Source organism: Cetorhinus maximus, chromosome 9, assembly GCF_964194155.1.
Source record: "Cetorhinus maximus chromosome 9, sCetMax3.hap1.1, whole genome shotgun sequence".
In the NCBI taxonomy this organism is placed as follows: domain Eukaryota; kingdom Metazoa; phylum Chordata; class Chondrichthyes; order Lamniformes; family Cetorhinidae; genus Cetorhinus; species Cetorhinus maximus.
Genome location: NC_135887.1, coordinates 72,580,084 through 72,598,892, shown reverse-complemented (window position 1 = coordinate 72,598,892; position 18,809 = coordinate 72,580,084). Strand labels below are relative to the sequence as shown.

At 45.6% G+C, this 18,809-nt stretch overlaps 1 protein-coding gene across 2 annotated transcripts in view; it reads right to left on the bottom strand.

Moving 5' to 3' along the window:
• The window catches only part of trim44 (tripartite motif containing 44), a 114,689-nt gene that overhangs the window by 84,305 nt on the left and 11,575 nt on the right, over positions 1 to 18,809 (bottom strand). For both annotated transcript variants that reach the window (XM_078548860.1, XM_078548858.1), the window contains exon 2: positions 7,168 to 7,245. In XM_078548860.1, coding sequence (XP_078404986.1) covers positions 7,168 to 7,245 — 78 coding nt within the window. The remainder of the gene's footprint in view (positions 1 to 7,167; positions 7,246 to 18,809) is intronic.

The window sequence follows — 18,809 nt, the reverse complement described above, 5'->3', positions numbered from 1 at the left end:
CCGAGCAGCAATCAGAACCAGGAGCCTGTCCATATGACACTCCCTTGCACAATCCAGCAATTTAAACATTGGTACTGATCCATGGATACCCAAATTGAATTGCAAAAATCTTTTATAAAATATGTTAAAGTCCATGATACACTTTTCCATGGAATGACCATCTGTTCTCCAAAATCCATCAAAGTCTGATGATGCCTCATAGGCATTAAATAAATCATCTTTCTTATAAATTTCATCCAAGAACCTTAATAGAAGGTCCAACCCTTCATCACTATCCAACTGACAGGCATCCATCTCGCAAAATACTTTACTTCTGACATTATTTCTTGTAGAAAGTGACAATGCCAAGGCATACCTCGTTCCTATTTGGTAGGGATGTAAGCCGTGACCACCTATCTACTTCCTTCTTCCACTGGTTATATGGTTCAGACTCCGAGGCCATTGGAGGGTAATCATACCCCAACAATTTATGCTTGCTTTCTCTACAATAGCCACTAGGATAGCAGTTTTCTGTCTGATTTATTTTTCTTAGCTTTCAACCTTCATCTTTAGGCAACTATCCACTGTTTCCATGTTATATTCCAGAAAGCCACGTGGTGAAGGATATAACTAGAGTTAATCTTTACAGAGTTTTATGAGGATTTATTTACACAGTTACAGATTACAAACAAACATCTATTTATAGCGGGGCAAGTAAATCCCCAGTTAATGCTCACCACCTGCTTTCAATTAAACACAGTTAGTAGCACAGGTAGATGGAATGGAAGCCAGGAGTTTGGGTGGTCTCAAAGCCATCCTGCAAGCCCACAGCACAAAACTGCTTCAGCAGTAACACAACATCACCTGCACTGACCACAAAATGACTGACTTGGGAATGAGGAGTCTCGCAGTGATGGGATCAAGAAGGTATTCAGTTTTGGGATTGGGATTAAGGCACATTGTCAGGAGAGAAGATAAAGAGCTCCACCTTGAATTTTATGACATAATAACTAACTTGTAAGTACTTAACAGGGTAGTGTCAAGGAAGCTTTGTCTTTCATCTAACACATGCTATACCTGCTCTAGGGGCATTTGATGAGTGTCAAGGAAGCTTTACTCCACATCTAAACTGTGCTACGCCTCATTTAGAAGTACTTGATACCAATATTGGATACAAAACATGGAATGTGCTCCTTTCCTAAGTGCTGGCAGGCCACAGCTTGACAATTGCAGGAATAATCAAACAATAAAAAAGTGACAGATTTCTACCAGATACAGCTCATCTGATAAATGAGATTTCTGGAATAAAGGACATATTTTCTACATTAATTTGTATTTTATACACTACAGTGAGAAATTATAGTCCCTGAAGCTAATATGAGCACAGGCACAGCAAGTGGCTTAACAATGGCAGCGTGCTAGATGGTGCTTGGGGCAGTGTGTAGGAGGTACAACATTACTGACTTCAGGCTCTGTTGTGGAATATGTGTAATGCGAAGTTGAAAAGTAAACTGACAACTAAAACACAATTTAAAATGTAAATTTGAGACACTTACCTTGTTAAAATAAATCTCTATCCTAAAAGCACAAAAATCATAACAACTAATTGGATCCTGATCAGAGTCCAATGTCCTAAATTCAACCTTGTTACTATAATTCTGGAACACCCTTCTCTTACTGAAGTGGCTTGTCCAAATAGCTGTTTTCATCCCACAGGCCAAGTGGCAAAGTGGTCCAACCGTGGTTAACAAGAGGAATTAAAGATAATATTACATCAAAGCAAGTCATCAATATCCTGGGGATTGCCATTAACCAGAAATTGAACTGGACTAGCCATATAAATACTGTGGCTATAAGAGCAGGTCAGAGGCTAGGAATTCTGCTGCAAATAACTCACCTCCTGACTCCCCAAAGCCTGTCCACCATCTACAAGGCACAGGTCAGGAGTGTGATGGAATACTCTCCACTTGCCTGGATGAGTGCAGCTTCAACAACACTCAAGAAGCTTGACACCATCCAGGACAAAGCAACCCACTTGATTGGCACTGCATCCGCAGTCATTCCCTCCACCATCGGTGCACAGTGGCAGCAGGGTATACCATCTAGAAGATGCACTGCAGGAACTCACTAAGGTTCCTTAGACAGCACCTTCCAAACCCACAACCAACACCATGTAGAAGGACAAGGGCAGGAGACACATGGGAACGCCACCACCTGGAAGTTCTCTTCCAAGCCACTCACCGTCTTGACTTGGAAATATACTGCCGTTCCTTCAGTCACTGGGTCAAAATCCTGGAACTCCCTCCCTAACAGCACTGAGGGTGTACACCACATGGACTGCAGCGGTTCAAAAAGGCAGCTCACCACCAACTTCTCAAAGGCAATTAGGGATGGGCAATAAATGCTGGCCCAGCCAGCGACACCCACATCCCATGAATTAATAAAAAGAATGTGGCTTACTGTGTTGCCAAACAGAGTAGCAATTCTGAAAATGGGAAGGATTTTAGAGTTCAGCAAAGGAGGAGTAAGAAATTGATAAGAGAAAAGAATAAACTAACAAGAGACATAAACACAGATTGTTAATGTTTCTATAGGAAGGTAAATCGGAAGAGATTAGTGAAAGTAAACGTAGGCCCATGAGAGGCAGGGACAGCTGAAATTATAATGGGGAATAAGGAAATGGCAGAGATGTTAAACAAATGCTTTGTATCTGTCTTCACAGGAGAATAATAGAAAAATAGAAATAATGGGGAACAAAGGGTTTAGCAAGAATGAAAACATAAATAAATCAGTATAGGTAAAGAACTAGTACTGGAGAAATTAATGGGACTAAATGGCAACAAATCCCCAGGATATGACAACCTGCATCCTGGGGTTTTAAAACAGATAGTTGCAGAGATAGTGAATGGATTGGTTTTGATCTTCCAGAATTTCTTAGATTCTAGAACAGCTCCTAAGGGTTGGAGGGTAGCAAACATTATCCTGTCATTTAAGAAAGGAGGTGAAAATGGGGACCATAGGCCAGTTAGCCTAACATCATGGTAGGGCTAACATACTATGATTCAGCAGAGTCAACACAAATTGATGACAAGGAAATCATGTTTGACAAATCTGTAAGAGTGTTTTGAGGGTGTAAATAGTAAGATGGATAAAGGGGAACCAGTGGATGTAGTGTGTTTGAATTTCCAAAAAGCATTCAATATGATGCTGCACAAGAATTATTGCACAGAATTAGGACTCATGTGATAGGGGGTAATACCTCAGCATGAATTGAGGATTGGTTAATGGACAGAAAACAGAGAGTAGGAATAAATGGGACATTTTCAGGTTGGCAGGCTGTAACTAGTAGAGTTCCACAAGGGTCAGTACTTGGCCCTCAGCTATTCACAATCTATATATTGACTTAGCTGAGGGGTGTAATATATCCAAGTTTGTTGACAATACAAAGTTGGGTGGGAAAGTAAGAGGTGAGTAAGTTACAAAGAGGCTGCAGAGGGATATGGACAGGTTGGGCGAGTGGTTAAAAACGTGGCAGACGGAAAACAATGTGGTGAAGTGTATCCACTTTGATAGGAAAAATAAAAAGTAGAATTTTTTTGAATGGTACAAGCCTGGGAAATGTGTGCATTCAGAAGAACCTAGATGTCCTTGTACCTGAAACACAGAAAAGTAACATGTAGGCACAGCAAGTGATTAGGAAGATAAATTATGTGGTATTAAAGCTTTTGTTATTAAGGGATTAGAGTATAAGAGTAAAATTGTACCAAACATTGGTGAGGCCACATCTGGAGTATTGCGCACAGTTTTGTCTCCTCTCTAAGGAAGGACATACTTTCCCTAGAGGGAGTGCAACAAAGATTCACTAGACTGGTTTTTGTGATGAGGGGATTGTCCTATGAGGAAAGGTTGAGTAGACTAGGTCTATATTCCATGGAGTTTAGAAGTATAATAGTTGATTTAATTGAAACATATAAAATTCTTAAGGGGCTTGACAGAGTAGAAGCTGAAAAAAGTGCTTCCCCTGGCTTGGGGAATCTACAGCACTAGGGTGCCCATGAGCTATTAGAACTGCTAAACAGAGTACCAAAGTAACAAAGTCCCTTTGAAATGTAGTCACTATTGAAATGAAGGCATTGGCTTCTGCTGGGTTATTGATTCCAGGCCCACCAACATCTCTCCCAATCAGCAATTCTTCATGTCTGAACCTAGACACTGACTTCAGCAGGTTACTCAACTGTGAGAGGCAGTGTAACCAAGTCCAATCCACTTTGTTGTAGTTTCTAAGAAGCCTCACTGGAAAATGACCAGCAGAGGGAATCCTGGGGAATTTCATTTCACCATGAAGACTGAGTCTAACTGCAGATTCCTGCCAACCTGGCTGAGATCAGCTTATCTCGCACATAGCCAGAATCCAGCCTGATACTTTTGGTCCATGTGGCTCAGTTACAAATTGAGCTATCCCTTGCAACAATTTGAATTGTAGCTCAATGAGTCTCTGGTCTCATTTACATTGGGAGTACAGTCAGAATCAGGGATTCCCAAATTGTGGGTCGCAACCCCTGATGGGGTCGCAGAGGTCACATTTGGGGTTGAGAGCACCCCCATCTCTGAGGCAGCAATGGTGACTTTGGAGAGGACACTTTGGTAGGGCAGTCCTGGACTCACTGGATCCCTGCTGCTAAACAGCAAGGGGTGGATGGTGAGCCCAAAACACCCTTTAACTTTAGGAGTGCAGGTCGGGATGTTTGTGTGCCAAATTGGCGCAGAGGCTGGAAATTGCAACTCAGTCACTGACTGAGTGCGGGAAAATCTGAGAGGTTATGTGGCTGAGCTTGGAAGGCAAGTAGCAGCTTCAGGATAGCGACTCTCATGGAATTGTTACGGTGTAGAAGGAGGCCACTCAGCCCATCATGTCTGCACCGGCTCTCTGAGCATTTTAACTTAGTGCCAATCTCCCGCCTTTTCCCCATAACCATGCACATTGTTTCCATTTAAATAATCATCCAATGCCCTCACTCCGATTCACAAGCATTGGCAGCTAGACGCAAAGGGTGGGTAGGTAGGTAGGTGGGTGGATGGGTAAGCAAGTGAGTGTGTGTGAGGTGGAAGGGGGTTAGAAAGAGGGGCTGCTGTGCGAGTGGGGCATGGAGGGGATTTGGGTCGAGGGGCTGCTGAGTGAGTGAGTGGGGGCGATGATGGGTCCGTATGTATGTGGGCGGGGTGGAAGGGGTTTGGAAGAGGGGAGTGTGTATGTGATGAGGGAGAGGGACTGATTATAATGTGTGTGAAGGGGAGGGGGGAAATGGGCTTCCCCGAGTCTTCTGTAACCAGGGAATATGGAGTACTTGGTTGAAACTTAAATGAGTGCATAAAATAGTACAATTTTATAAAGTTCTTCAAAAACACAGATTTTCATACTTATAAGATGTATTATTAGATGTTGATCTATAATATTATTAGATGTTGATCTATAATATGTGGACTTTAATAATTATACACTGAATGTTACTATGCTGTTTTATTGCTGTTTTGTTTTTGCTGGTGTCTGGGGTCATTTTAATTTTCAAGTATTAAAATGGGGTCACATTGGAAAATAGTTTGAGAAGCACTGATCTGGTGGTTGGGAAGATTTCTTTTGGAGACAAAACACTGACCACTCCCGATATAATGTGATTAATGATGGTGAATCTTTACCAATTTGATGAGGCCTTGGTTAGCAACTCATGTGTTGCATCCACTACTGTTAACTTCTGCTCCAACTCCACCCAGTGTGCATCAGTAAAGATGTATCATTCATATAAGATATATACAATATATAGCATCTTTCTGACTGGTCTCCCACACTCTACCCTCTGTAAACTGGAGGTCATCCAAAAGTCTGCCGCCCATGTCTAAGCTCTCACCAAGTCCCATTCACCTATTACCCCTGTGTTACTTTAAATTCTCATCCATGTTTTCAAATCCCTCCAAGGCCTTGTTCCTCCCTATCTCTGTAATCTCCTCCAGCTCCACAACCATCTGAGATATCAGTGCTGCTCTAATTCTGAATTCTTGAGCATTTATCCCAATTTTACTCGATCCATCATTGTGGCCACACTTTTAGTTGCCTAGGGCCTAAGCTCTGGAATTCCCTTCCTGTACCTCTCCGCCTCTACCTCACTTTCCTCCTTTAAGATGTTCCTTAAAATCTCTCTCTTTGACCAAGCTTTTGGTCATCTGACACAATACCTAATGGGCTCAGTGTCATATTTTATGACGTTCCTGTGAAGTGTCTTGGGATGTTTTATTACATTAAAGGTGCTATGTAAATATAGGCTGTTGTTATTGTTGTTGTTTCATGACCTTAGGACATCTCAAAGTACTTTTGAAGTGTAATCATTATTGTAATGTAGGAAACACAGCAGTCAAATTGAGCAAAGCAAGGTCCCCCAATTAGCAATGTGATGACCAGATAATCTGTTTTTGTGATGTGCATTGTAGGATAACTATTGGCCAGGACACAGGAGAGAATCCCTCTGCTCTGCTTCGAATAGTGCCACGGGATCTTTTACATCCAGATGCAGCATCGGTTTAACACCTCATCTGAAAGACCACACCTCAGACAGTGCAGCATTCCTTCACTACTGCACTGTGAGTGTCAACTAGATTATATGTTCAGTTCACTGGAGTTGGACAGGGGCCTACAACCTCTGTGGTATCAGTGCTAACACTGAGCCAAGGTTGATAGGATGTTGTTATGGAAGTGTTGTGTGTGAACTATATTCTAGATTAAAAAGCTAAGGTGGACTAAAAAACCTCCCTCACTATATTTATTAATATAGTGACTTTGAATAAAGAACAAGCTTGAAAGATCGATACGTACAGAGACATTTTTAAGAACATTTCAAATTGCTTGACATACAACTAATTACATTGAAATGCTATCAGTGTTGCTATGTAGACAATCGTTGCACATAACAAGATCCCACAAACAGCAAGAAGATAGGAGATCAGTTAAACTGTTTTTGGTAGTGTTGATTGAGGGAGGATTATTAGCCAGAACATCAGGAGAACTCCTTTATTTTCTTTGAATTGTCTATGGGATATCCACCTGAATGTGTTACCTGAAGAATGGCACCTCATGTTGGCTCATTAGCCAATCTCTATGAAGGATGAATGTGGTGCTGACACAGAGAAGAGGGCACTTACATTGGGGTCAGAGCTTTTCATCTTCAGCTGGTCCACCATCTCCAGCATGGCAGCCTTCAGGTCAATGGGAGGTCGATTCTAAGAAAGAGGAAAGGAATGAGGTTACAAAGAGCTCCAAACACACCCCTGCTTTTCCGCTAGCTTTTAATATCATAGGTACAAGACATTAGGGGCATCCCAATGCCATTTAATTTTCAAATGTACAAACCCTTTATGTTCTATGAGAAAGATATTGTGACGGATTTAAAATAGTGAGGTTTATGTTGATGCCTTTGAATGGTAAATAGTTCCCTAAATGGAGTTGAGTAAAATGAACAGGGGAAGAAAAGAGGGAAACGTCAGCCAAAATTTTCCAGCCCCTCACGCCAGAAGGATCTTCCGGTCCCGCCAATGTGAACGGAGATTTCAATGGCTCGCCACCCCCAATGCAGGAGAACCCGCAACGAGGGGGTTGGAAAATTCTGGCCATCGAGTCTGAAAGTCTAACCACTGTCACAAGAGGAAGATGGTGGGTTCCTGATGAGTAGCAGCTTTTGCCTTGGAAAGCTGAGAAAAGGTGATTTCTTCTATTCTTGCTGGCAGAAACAAAAGAGACAATTTCACATCCAGATCATTTTGTTTTGGGATCAAGGGAATATTGTTTGGGGCAGGAACGGAGACTAGTAGAAGTCACTTTATTCACTTTGGGACATCATAACATTAGCACACACAAGCGAGTCTGTGTACCTGGTGTAAGTGAATCACAAACCTATCCTTTATCAATGAAAATCTTCCCCTTTTTGTGATAAAACACCATCTTTCTGTGTAGACTGTCACAGCGATAATAAGACTCTCCAACTTCAATCAGAAAAGTCATTCTTGCCAGTACTTGCGATAATTTTGCTCTCTCCCTTCTATCCTTGTGAAGCACGTACATTAAGTGCAGAACTGATAAATGGTTAACAAAAGAGAGTGTTGGTAGTCCATAGAACCATAGAACACTACAGCACAGCACGGTAGAGAGGGGGCAGTGTAGAGAGGGGGCAGTGTAGAGATGGAACAGTGTAGATAGGGGAAAGTGTAGAGAGCGGACAGTGTAGAGAGGGGACAGTATAGAGAGGGGGCAGTGTAGAGAGGGGGCAGTGTAGGGATGGCACAGTCTGCAGAGGCGATAGCGTAGAGAGGAGGCTCTATAGAGCATGGACAGTGCAGAGAGGAGACAGTGTATATAGGACTGAATATAGAGAGGCAGCAGTGATGCCAGGGGAGCGTGTAGAGAGGGGACAATGTAGAGGGGAGACAGTCTAGCCCTTCTAGTCTGTGCCGAAATATTATTCCGCTAGTCCCATTGACCTGCACCTAGTCCATAACCCTCCAGACCTCTCCCATCCATGTATCTATCTAATTTATTCTTAAAACTTAAGAGTGAGCCCGCATTTACCACGTCAGATGGTAGCTCATTCCACACACTCACCACTCTCTGAGTGAAGAAGTTCCCCCTAATGTTCCCCCTAAACCTTTCCCCTTTCACCCTAAAGCCATGTCCTCTCGTGTTTATTTCTCCTAATCTAAGTGGAAAGAGCCTACTCGCATTTACTCTGTCTATACCCCTCACAATTTTGTAAACTTCTATCAAATCTCCCCTCATTCTTCTACGCTCCAAGGAATAAAGTCCTAACCTGTTTAATCTTTCCCTGTAACCCAACTCCTTAAGACCCGGCAACATCCTAGTAAATCTTCTCTGCACTCTCTCAAGCTTACTGATATCCTTCCTGTAGTTAGGTGACCAGAACTGCACACAATACTCCAAAGTTGGCCTCACCAATGTCTTATACAACCTCACCATAACATCCCAACTCCTTTACTCAATACTTTGATTTATGAAGGCCAGTATGTCAAAAGCTTTCTTTACAACCTTGTCTATCTGTGACGCCACTTTCAGGGAATTATGTATCTGAACTCCCAGATCCCTTTGTTCCTCCGCACTCCTCAGTGCCCTACCATTTACTGTGTATGTCCTACCTTGGTTTGATCTTCCAAAATATACACCTCACACTTTTCCGCATTAAATTCCATCTGCCATTTTCTGGCCCATTTTTCCAGTTAGTCCGGATCTCTCTGCAAGCTTTGAAAGCCTTCCTCGCTGTCCACAACGCCTCCAACCTTAGTGTCATCAGCAAACTTGCTGATCCAATTCACCACATTATCATCCAAATCATTGATATAGACAACAAACAACAATGGTCCCAGTACAGATCCCTGAAGCACACCACTAGTCACAGACCTCCAGCCTGAGAAGCAATCATCCACTACCACTCTCTGTCTTCTCCCACACAGCCAATTTCGAATCCAGTTTACAACCTCTCCATGGATACCAAGTGTCTGAACCTTCTGAACTAACCTCCCATGTGGGACCTTGTCAAAGGCCTTATTAAAGTCCATGTAGACAACATCCACAGCCTTTCCTTCATCTACTTTCTTGGTAACCTCCTCGAAAAATTCTACAAGGTTCGTTAAACACGACCTACCACGCACAAAGCCATGCTGACTATCCTTAATCAGCCTTTGGCTGTCCAAATAATTATATATCCGATCTCTCAGAACACCTTCCAATAATTTACCTACTACTGACGTCAGGCTCACTGGCCTGTAATTACCTGGTTTACTTTTGGAGCCTTTTTTAAACAACGGAACAACATGAGCTACCCTCCAATCCTCCGGCACCTTACCCGCGGCTAAGGACATTTTAAATATTTCTGCCAGGGCCCCTGCAATTTCTACACTAGTCTCCCTCAAGGTCCGAGGGAATATCATGTCAGGCCCGGGGGAATTTATCTACCTTTATTCGCTGTAAGGCAGCAAGCACCTCCTCTTCTTTAATCTCTATATGTTCCATGAAACTACTGCTTGTTTCCCTTCCTTCCTTATACACTATGCCAGTTTCCTGAGTAAATACTGATGCAAAAAAAACTGTTTAAGATCTCCCCCATCTTGTGAGGCTCCACACATAGACGGCCACTCTGATCTTCAAGGGGACCAATTGTGTCCCTTACTATCCTTTTACTCTTAATATACTTGTAGAAACCCCTCGGATTTACCTTCACATTATCTGCCAAAGCAACCTCATGTCTTCTTTTTGCCTTCCTGATTTCCTTTTTTAGTATTTTCTTACATTTTCTATACTCTACAAGTACCTCATTTGCTTCTTGTTGCCTATACCTGCTATACACCTCTCTCTTCTTCTTAACCAGATCGCCAATATCCCTTGAAAACCAAGGTTCCCTATGCCTGTTAACTTTGCCTTTAATCCTGACAGGAACATGCAAACTCTGCACTCTCAAAATTTCGCCTTTGAATGCCTTCCACTTACTGAACACATCCTTGCCAGAAAACAACTTATGCCAATCCACTCTTCCTAGATCCTTTCTCATTTCCACAAAATTGGCCTTTCTCCAATTTAGAATCTCAACTCGAGAACCAGACCTATCCTTATCCATAATTAGCTTAAAACTAATGACATTGTGGTCACTGAACCCAAAATGTTCGCCTACACATACTTCTGTCACCTGACCTGTCTGGTTCCCTAATAGGAGATCAAGTATTGCATCCTCTCTCGTTGGTACCTCTATATGTTGATTTAGAAAACTTTCCTGAACACATTTGACAAACTCCAAGCCATCCAGCCCTTTTACAGTATGGGAGTCCCAGTCAATATGTGGAAAGTTAAAATCTCCTACTATCACAACTTTCTGTTTCTTACATTGGTCTGCTATCTCTCTACAGATTCGCTCCTCCAATTCTCTCTGACTATTGGGCGGTCTATAATACAACCCTATTAGTGTGGTCACACCTTTCCTATTCCTCAGCTCCACCCATATGGCCTCTGTAGACGAGCCCTCCGGGCTGTCCTGCAGTCCTGTAAAATAATTCAAAAGTACTAGCATTGATTAGTGCCCTTTCACACAGACTCTGAGAAACTATCATTTCTGGAACATCATGAGATTGAAATAGAGTTGCATCCAATTGGCAGGGTTAGAAGTGTCTATAATCTCTACTATTAGCAGAAAGGGAACAGCTCAGATAAAGGGACCTTAATTTACACAGAGCTTTATCAGATCTCACAAAGATCTCAGAGTGATTCATGTACAATTCATTACTTTGCAGCACAGTCACTACTATTATGTGGGTCATAATGGCCAAAAATATCTCATTCATTTCATTGTTGCCATGAGAAGTTCTGGTCATATTGCTTGAGGGATGTATGTTGGCCAGGACACGAGGAGAATTCACTACCCTTCTTCAATTAATGCCTGGGATTTTTCAGACCCACTGAACAGGCAGGCAGAGCCTGGGTTTAACATCTTACTCAAAGGTCAATGCGGCACTCTCTCAGTTCTCCACGGCACTGTCAGTGTACATTACAAGTTCAGTTGCTGGAGGGAGGTTTACATCCACAACCTTCTGAATCAGAGGTGTGAGTGCTATAAATTGAGCCAAGCTGTCACTTGCACATGTGATAGATCAATGGCATCTAGGGCAAGTCTCATGCTTCTCCTGTCCTTCTTTCTAGTTTCTTCCTGCCTACATTGATTCTCTTTCTTGTCCATCTCTCTCTCTCCCTCCTCCTCCTTTGGCCCAGACTCCCACCATTTTTTTTCTTACTCACCATCCTCTCTCTCACTCCTCCCATTTCTCTTTCAATTCAGAAGGCACGTCAATGTAGGTCTAAGCTTGTAATCACACAGCTAATGTTATATCCCAGAAAGTCAAGCGTTTGGCTCTACTTCTATCCTTATTCTTTACACACACCTTTGTATTTATATATTTGTTTACGAATTTACTCATTACAAGCAGATACCTCCTAACGCAATAACCACACAGTTTCAGTCTAAGTCTATGGGCGGAATTTTCTGTGCCTGCTGGCATCGGTTGTCATGGTGGGCATAAGCAGGCAATATGGCAGAAAGGCCAAGAATCAGTTTCATGGTCATGAAATCAGGTTGCAATCATCTGCTCCGCCCATCAATGGTGGGCTGTGTTTCCTGCTGCCGCATGTCAGGAACTTCATTGTAATATATCCGCATATCATTATAAGCCCAGTTTGCCGGAATCATCCCCCCCAAGTTGGATCATCCGAGCGCGTCGGCGTGATTGTGTGTCAACGTGTTTCACAACAGCATTTATAAGGCGTGCGCCTGCACTTTGAGGGGAACTCAGGGGTGAGTGCACAGTAACACTGCGCAGCGCTCATGCGGGCCGCCTGTTGGACTTCAAGGTTGAGGCACCATACACTCAGGTGAGGGCACAGGCACGTCGCATTTTCCTGGCTGGCTGACTGGTGCTAGGGCAAGGACTGCCCTGTGGTTGAGGAGAGTTGGAGGGGGCAAGGGCTGCACTGCGGTTGAGAAGAGTTGGGGGGGGCAAGGGTTGCACTGTGGTTGAGAAGAGTTGGGGGGGCAAGGGTTGCACTGTGGTTGAGAAGAGTTGGGGGGGCAAGGGTTGCACTGGTGGTTGAGGAGATTTGGAGGGGGCAAGGGCTGCTCTGCAGTTAAGAAGAGTTGGGGGGGGGGGGCAAGGGCTGCACTGCAGTTAAGAAGAGTTGGTGGGGGGGCAAGGGCTGCACTGCGGTTGAGAAGAGTTGGGGGGGCAAGGGCTGCAGTGCGGTTAAGAAGAGTTGGGGGGGGGGCAAGGGTTGCACTGTGGTTGAGGAGATTTGGAGGGGGCAAGGGCTGCACAAGCATGTGTGTGGGATGGGGAGTGGGAGGGAAATGGCCATGCTTTAGAAAAAACTTATATAAAGTGACCATTCCTGTGTGGTTGCTACAGTTCAGGTGCAGCCACACTGACATGCGTGGAATCTGGCTTCTAGCTTATCTGCCCACTCAAGCAACACAGAGGCATGAAAGTGCCACCAAATGCTACAGAGCTTTTGACCTGTCAAGCACAGACTGAAAACTAATGAGTGTTTTAGTGGACTGCAGAACAATTGGATGACTGGGCACATTGTACAATCTCCTTGCTAAAGCTGGCCATGGAGCAGTCACTGGTGGAGGTGCTCACAGCCCCTTGTAATGTCATCATTCCGGTTTGGTCCAGTCTCCCCCATGGTTCAAGCTAACAGCTCAGCTTTGCAGTGCGGGTTAGCAGAATGCCTGTGCCTGAGCTGACAGCACAGCATGCAGTCCAGTGGGCAAAGCTGCTGCCAATCGGTCAGGTGGAGTTGGTGGAGGTGGGTGGGGTTTCGGGCAGCAATGCAGCGCACTAATCTCTGGCCAACCAAGTGGTGGTCAGAACTCTCTGGGATGTGTTAAGAGGCTTTCAGACTTAACCAAGAGAGGTTCTTAGAACACCCATGCTAACCCACGTGTCTCTACCTTTCAGCCTGCAGGAGTACAACATCAGGCTCACGGAGCCTGATAAACTAGCTATATTGCTCATGGCTTACAGAGGGTGAGGATGAAGGAGAAGAGAGCAACGGAGGTGCCTGGCTGGGCAGAAGGAGGAGCTGTACACTGAGGAAGAAGGGACGGCTACAGCTCATGTGCACACCGCTGAATAGCCACAGTGAGCCGTTGCTGGTTGGCACCTAGCTTAACCCACGGTCTATAGACACCGCTTTTCATTCTTGCAGATGGCCGAGAACCAGTCTCACTGAAGACTGTATGTCCAGGGAACTAGTCGGTCACATTTGCCAGCGCCAAAGGAATTGACGCTATGGGAACATGGAGGGCATCCACTGCCAGTGGCCGTGAAAGTGACCGCGGCGCTCAATTTTTACGCCAGTGGCTCCTTTCAGGACTCCACAGATGACTCTGTGGGATATCGCAAGCTTCCACACACAAATGCATCCCTGAGATCACATCACCATCTTCATGAAGGCACACAACTTTGTGCATTTCGCCCAGGATCAGTAAAGCCAGGATGCAAGAGCACTGGGATTTGCCCAGATCTCAGGTTTCCCACTGGTGCAGGGTCAACTACGTCAACTGCAAGGGCTTCCAATCATTGAATGTGCAGCTGGTGTGCGACCACCATAAATGCATCCTGCAAGTCTACACACGGTTCCCAGAGAGTGTGCACAATTCCTACATCCTCAGCAGGTCTCAGACCCCTGACATCTTCCAGGGTCCAGAGGCTGCAGGGATGGCCCTTGGAAAACAGGGCTACCCACAGAGGATATGGCTGATGACACTGGTGCGGCGGCCTCAGAGTGCAGCAGAGTGAAGGTACAAGGCTCATGCTGCAACTCGCAATTTGGTAGAACAAACCATCAGAATGTTGAAAATGTGGTTCCGGTGCTTGGACTGGTCTGGTGGAGCCCTGCAATATAGTCCACAAAGGGTGTCACACATCATCATCACCTGCTCCGCCCTTCACAACCTGGTACTGCAACAGGGAGAGGGGCTGGCTGAGGAGGAGATGGAGGAGCTGCACATCTCCTCCGATGAGGACGTCGTCGACAGCAATAAAGGTGAAGAGGTCCTCGAAGGCGAGGATGATGGCAATGAGGCCGTTGCACTGGCCAATGAGGCAAATGCGCTCGGGAGGCCCTCATAGCTACTAGATTCATGGAGGATGATGACAACATGCAGTGGGGAGACGCCATAAATCCTCATGTTGCATCTGTGACGTTTGATTCCTGTCTGGCTGATGACAGTGCTCTGTGATAAGGTTCCTGTCATGGGGATGCAGCTGATGCCCATCCTACATTCCAGGAGGATGACGACGACATGCAGTGGGGACACTCCATAGATCCTCACATAGTTTATGTGAATGTCTGACTCCTGTCTGGCTGATGGCACCTCGCTTGCACTCTGTGAACAGGGTCATATCATTGAGATGCAGCTGGGAAACTTTAGCTTACCCTGATCTTATGGCGTTCTTCATGAGCTGAACCCTTCAGGACCACATTGTCACCGGACCCAGATGCTGATGAGGTGCCTGGCCAGCCGCACCTCAAAGATGCTGGGAGCACACAGAGAGAATGACGGAACTTTGTGCAGCCAGCCCAGGACATTCTGGCAGCAACTGAGGTGCAGGCAAGACTGATGTGACCAGTGACAGTGAAGACGCACCATCAGTGTGCTGGGAAGGTTGCACAAAGCACAAGGAAAAGGTCTTAGAATGAGTCACCTCCCCTTATCTTGTGCAGGGAACACAGTTTCACATCTGAGTGACACAAGCACTACTCATCAGAACAAGCAGCCAGAGGCAAGGAGACATTCTTGGGAGTTTATTAACAAAGTGAACATTATGTACAAGTGATGTCAAAAAGATATAATAATGTTTATAATGTTATTGGAAATTATTTTAAAATAGAGTTTAGTGGTGTCTACGTGTGTGTATATGTGAGTGTCTTAATTGGATTAAAGTCTAATTAAAGGTCTAGAGGCTTTGATGTACAGAAGAGAAGTAGGTTTGAAATGGTCATTAGATACTTTTAGGGAAATAGAAGGTGAGGTGTAAAGGGGGCAATTTGCATTTTGAAATAGACCATTGAAAAGAGCGGGTGAAATATTATACCTAACCAGGTGAAGCTCGGAAACAATGGGTTTATTTTTCTCAAGGCTTACTAGTAAAGTGGGTACTATGAAATGGTTTTATTGTTAGAAGATTTAAAGTTATAAAAAAAACCTCTTGAGACTCGGTGGTCTTATTACTACTGATTTCAAAGCCTGCATCTTGAAACATACAAATTGCAAAAATGGGTTATGACAGTTGTTTCAAGTTTCCCTCTGGGATTTGAACAACTCAGCCTTTACCATTGGCTATGTCATAATAGTGATTAACACCCATGTCCAGGCTGTGCAATGACATCTTCTAAAATCTTCCTAATCCTGCTGCTACGTCTTGGTGCTCTCCCAACATCCACAGCGGAGGTGGAGGCTGCTACACCCTATCTGTAATGACCTTGATGGACATCCTCTGGAAGGCCGAGACTTGGAGAGCCCTGGCCTGCTTTTGGGGTCCTTCTGTGTGGCAGTGGCCCCCTCCCAGCCCGTGGAACTGGAGCTGCTGGGATCACAGGAAGAGGGGATTCAGATCGGCTGGACACTCCTGGAGTCACCTGGGCAGATGGCCCCGAGGTGTGCACCTGCTGACCGTCCTCCCACGGGTGTCCAAGGGTCCCTGCCTGACTCCATGAGGAGGAGGGGAAGCTGGAATGAGAGCGAGCTGCCCCGCACAGCTCTCGCATGGCGTCAGTGATGGAGTTCAGCCCATACAGCCGTGCAGAACCGATGTCCTGGACCAAGGTCTCCATGACTGCCGCTATCCTACCAATGTTGACCTCAGTATATTAGCATTGTGCTATCACCTCAGCCTGAAGGTGGATGGACACCTCCAACCTGAGAAGCGCAGCGGCACATCCATTCCTGATGTTCCCGAGCTTGCCTTTGCAGCTTCAGCAAGTGAGGTATGACCAAGTCCAGAGGCTCGTCATCTGACTCGAACTGGACAAGGGGAGAGAGAAGGGAGTCAAGATAACGAGATATGAGTTCCGTGGGGCAAGAACAGGCTACCCGCTGACAAGGGTGGTGCTGTTGTTGTCTGGCGCACTGACCTCTACCTCACGGAGGCTGAGCGTCAACTTGCAGACACTTCCTCCTACCTCTCCCTGGACCATGACCCCACCACTGAACATCAGGCCATTGTTTCCAGGACTGTCACTGACCTCATCTCCTCTGGAGATCTTCCTCCCACAGCTTCCAACCTGACAGTCGCCCAACCTTGGACGGCCCACTGCTACCTCCTACCCAAAATCCACAAACGGAACTGTCCTGGCAGACCGATCGTGTCAGCCTGTTCCTGCCTCACGGAACTCATTTCTCGTTATCTTGACTCCCTTCTCTCTCCCCTTGTCCAGTCACTTCCCACCTACATCCGAGATTCCTCTCAAACCTTACGTCACATCAACAATTTCCAGTTCCCTGGCCCCAACCGCTTCCTCTTCACCATGGATGTCCAATCCCTCTACACCTCCATCCCCCACCAGGATGGTCTGAGGACCCTTAGCTTCTTCCTTGAACAGAGGCCCGAACAATCCCCATCCACCACTACTCTCCTCCGTCTGGCTGAACTTGTTCTCACACTGAACAATTTCTCCTTTAACTCCTCTCACTTCCTCCAAATAAAAGGTGTGGCTATGGGTACCCGCATGGGCCCCAGCTATGCCTGTCTCTTTATGGGGTATGTGGAACATTCCTTGTTCCAGTCCTACTTCGGCCCCCTCCCACAACTCTTTCTTCGGTACATCGATGATTACTTCGGTGCTGCTTCATGCTCTCGTCGGGACCTGGAAAAATTTATTAATTTTGCTTCCAATCTCCACCCCTCCATCATTTTCAACATGGTCCGTCTCTGACACTACTCTTCCCTTCCTTGGCCTCTCTGTCTCAATTTCTGATGATAGACTGTCTACCAATATCCATTACAAGCCTAGCGACTCCCACAGCTACCTCGACTACAGCTCCTCACACCCCGCTTCCTGTAAGGACTCCATCCCATTCTCTCAGTTCCTTCGCTTTAGTCGCATCTGTTCTGATGACGCTACCTTCAAAAACAGTTCCTCTGACATGTCCTCCTTCTTCCTTAACCGAGGTTTTCCACCCACGGTCGTTGACAGGGCCCTCAACCGTGTCCAGCCCATCTCCCGCGCATCCACCCTCACGCCTTCTCCTCCCTCCCAGAAACATGATAGGGTCGCCCTTGTCCTCACTTATCACCCCACCAGCCTCCGCATTCAAAGGATCATCCTACGCCATTTCCGCCAACTCCAGCATGATGCCACCACCAAACACATCTTCCCTTCACCCCCCCCCGGCGGAATTCTGTAGGGATCGTACCCTCCGGGACACCCTGGTCCACTCCTCCATTACCCACTACTCCTCAACCCCCACCTATGGCACCTCCCCATGCCCACGCAGAAGATGCAACACCTGCCCCTTCACTTCCTCTCTCCTCACCGTCCAAGGGCCCAAACACTCCTTTCAAGTGAAGCAGCATTTCACTTGCATTTCCCCTAACTTAGTCTACTGCATTCGTTGCTCCCAATGCGGTCTCCTCTACATTGGAGAGACCAAACGCAAACTGGGCGACCGCTTTGCAGAACACCTGCGGTCTGTCCGCAAGAAAGACCCGGACCTCCCTGTCGCTTCCCATTTTAACACTCCACCCTGCTCTCTTGCCCATATGTCTGTCCTTGGCTTGCTGCATTGTTCCAATGAAGCCGAACGCAAACTGGAGGAACAGCACCTCATCTTCCGACTAGGCACTTTACAGCCTTCCGGGCTGAATATTGAATTCAACAACTTTAGATCTTAAACTCCCCCTCCCCCCATCCCCACCCCGTTTCCTCCCCCTCCCTTTTTTTTTTGTTTTCAATAATTTATATAGATTTTTCTTTTCCCACCTATTTCCATTATTTTTAAATCTACAACTAATACCTTGTCAATTTTTCCACCCCACCCCCACTAGAGCTGTACCTTGAGTGTCCTGCCTTCCATTCTTAATTAGCACTTTTCTTAGATAATATCACCACCTTCAACACCTCTTTGATCCTTTTGTCTGTGACATCTTTTGATTATCTGCTCCTATCACTGCTTGCTTGTCCCTACAACCACCCCACCCTCAACTTCTCGCCCCCCGCCCCCCACCTTAAACCA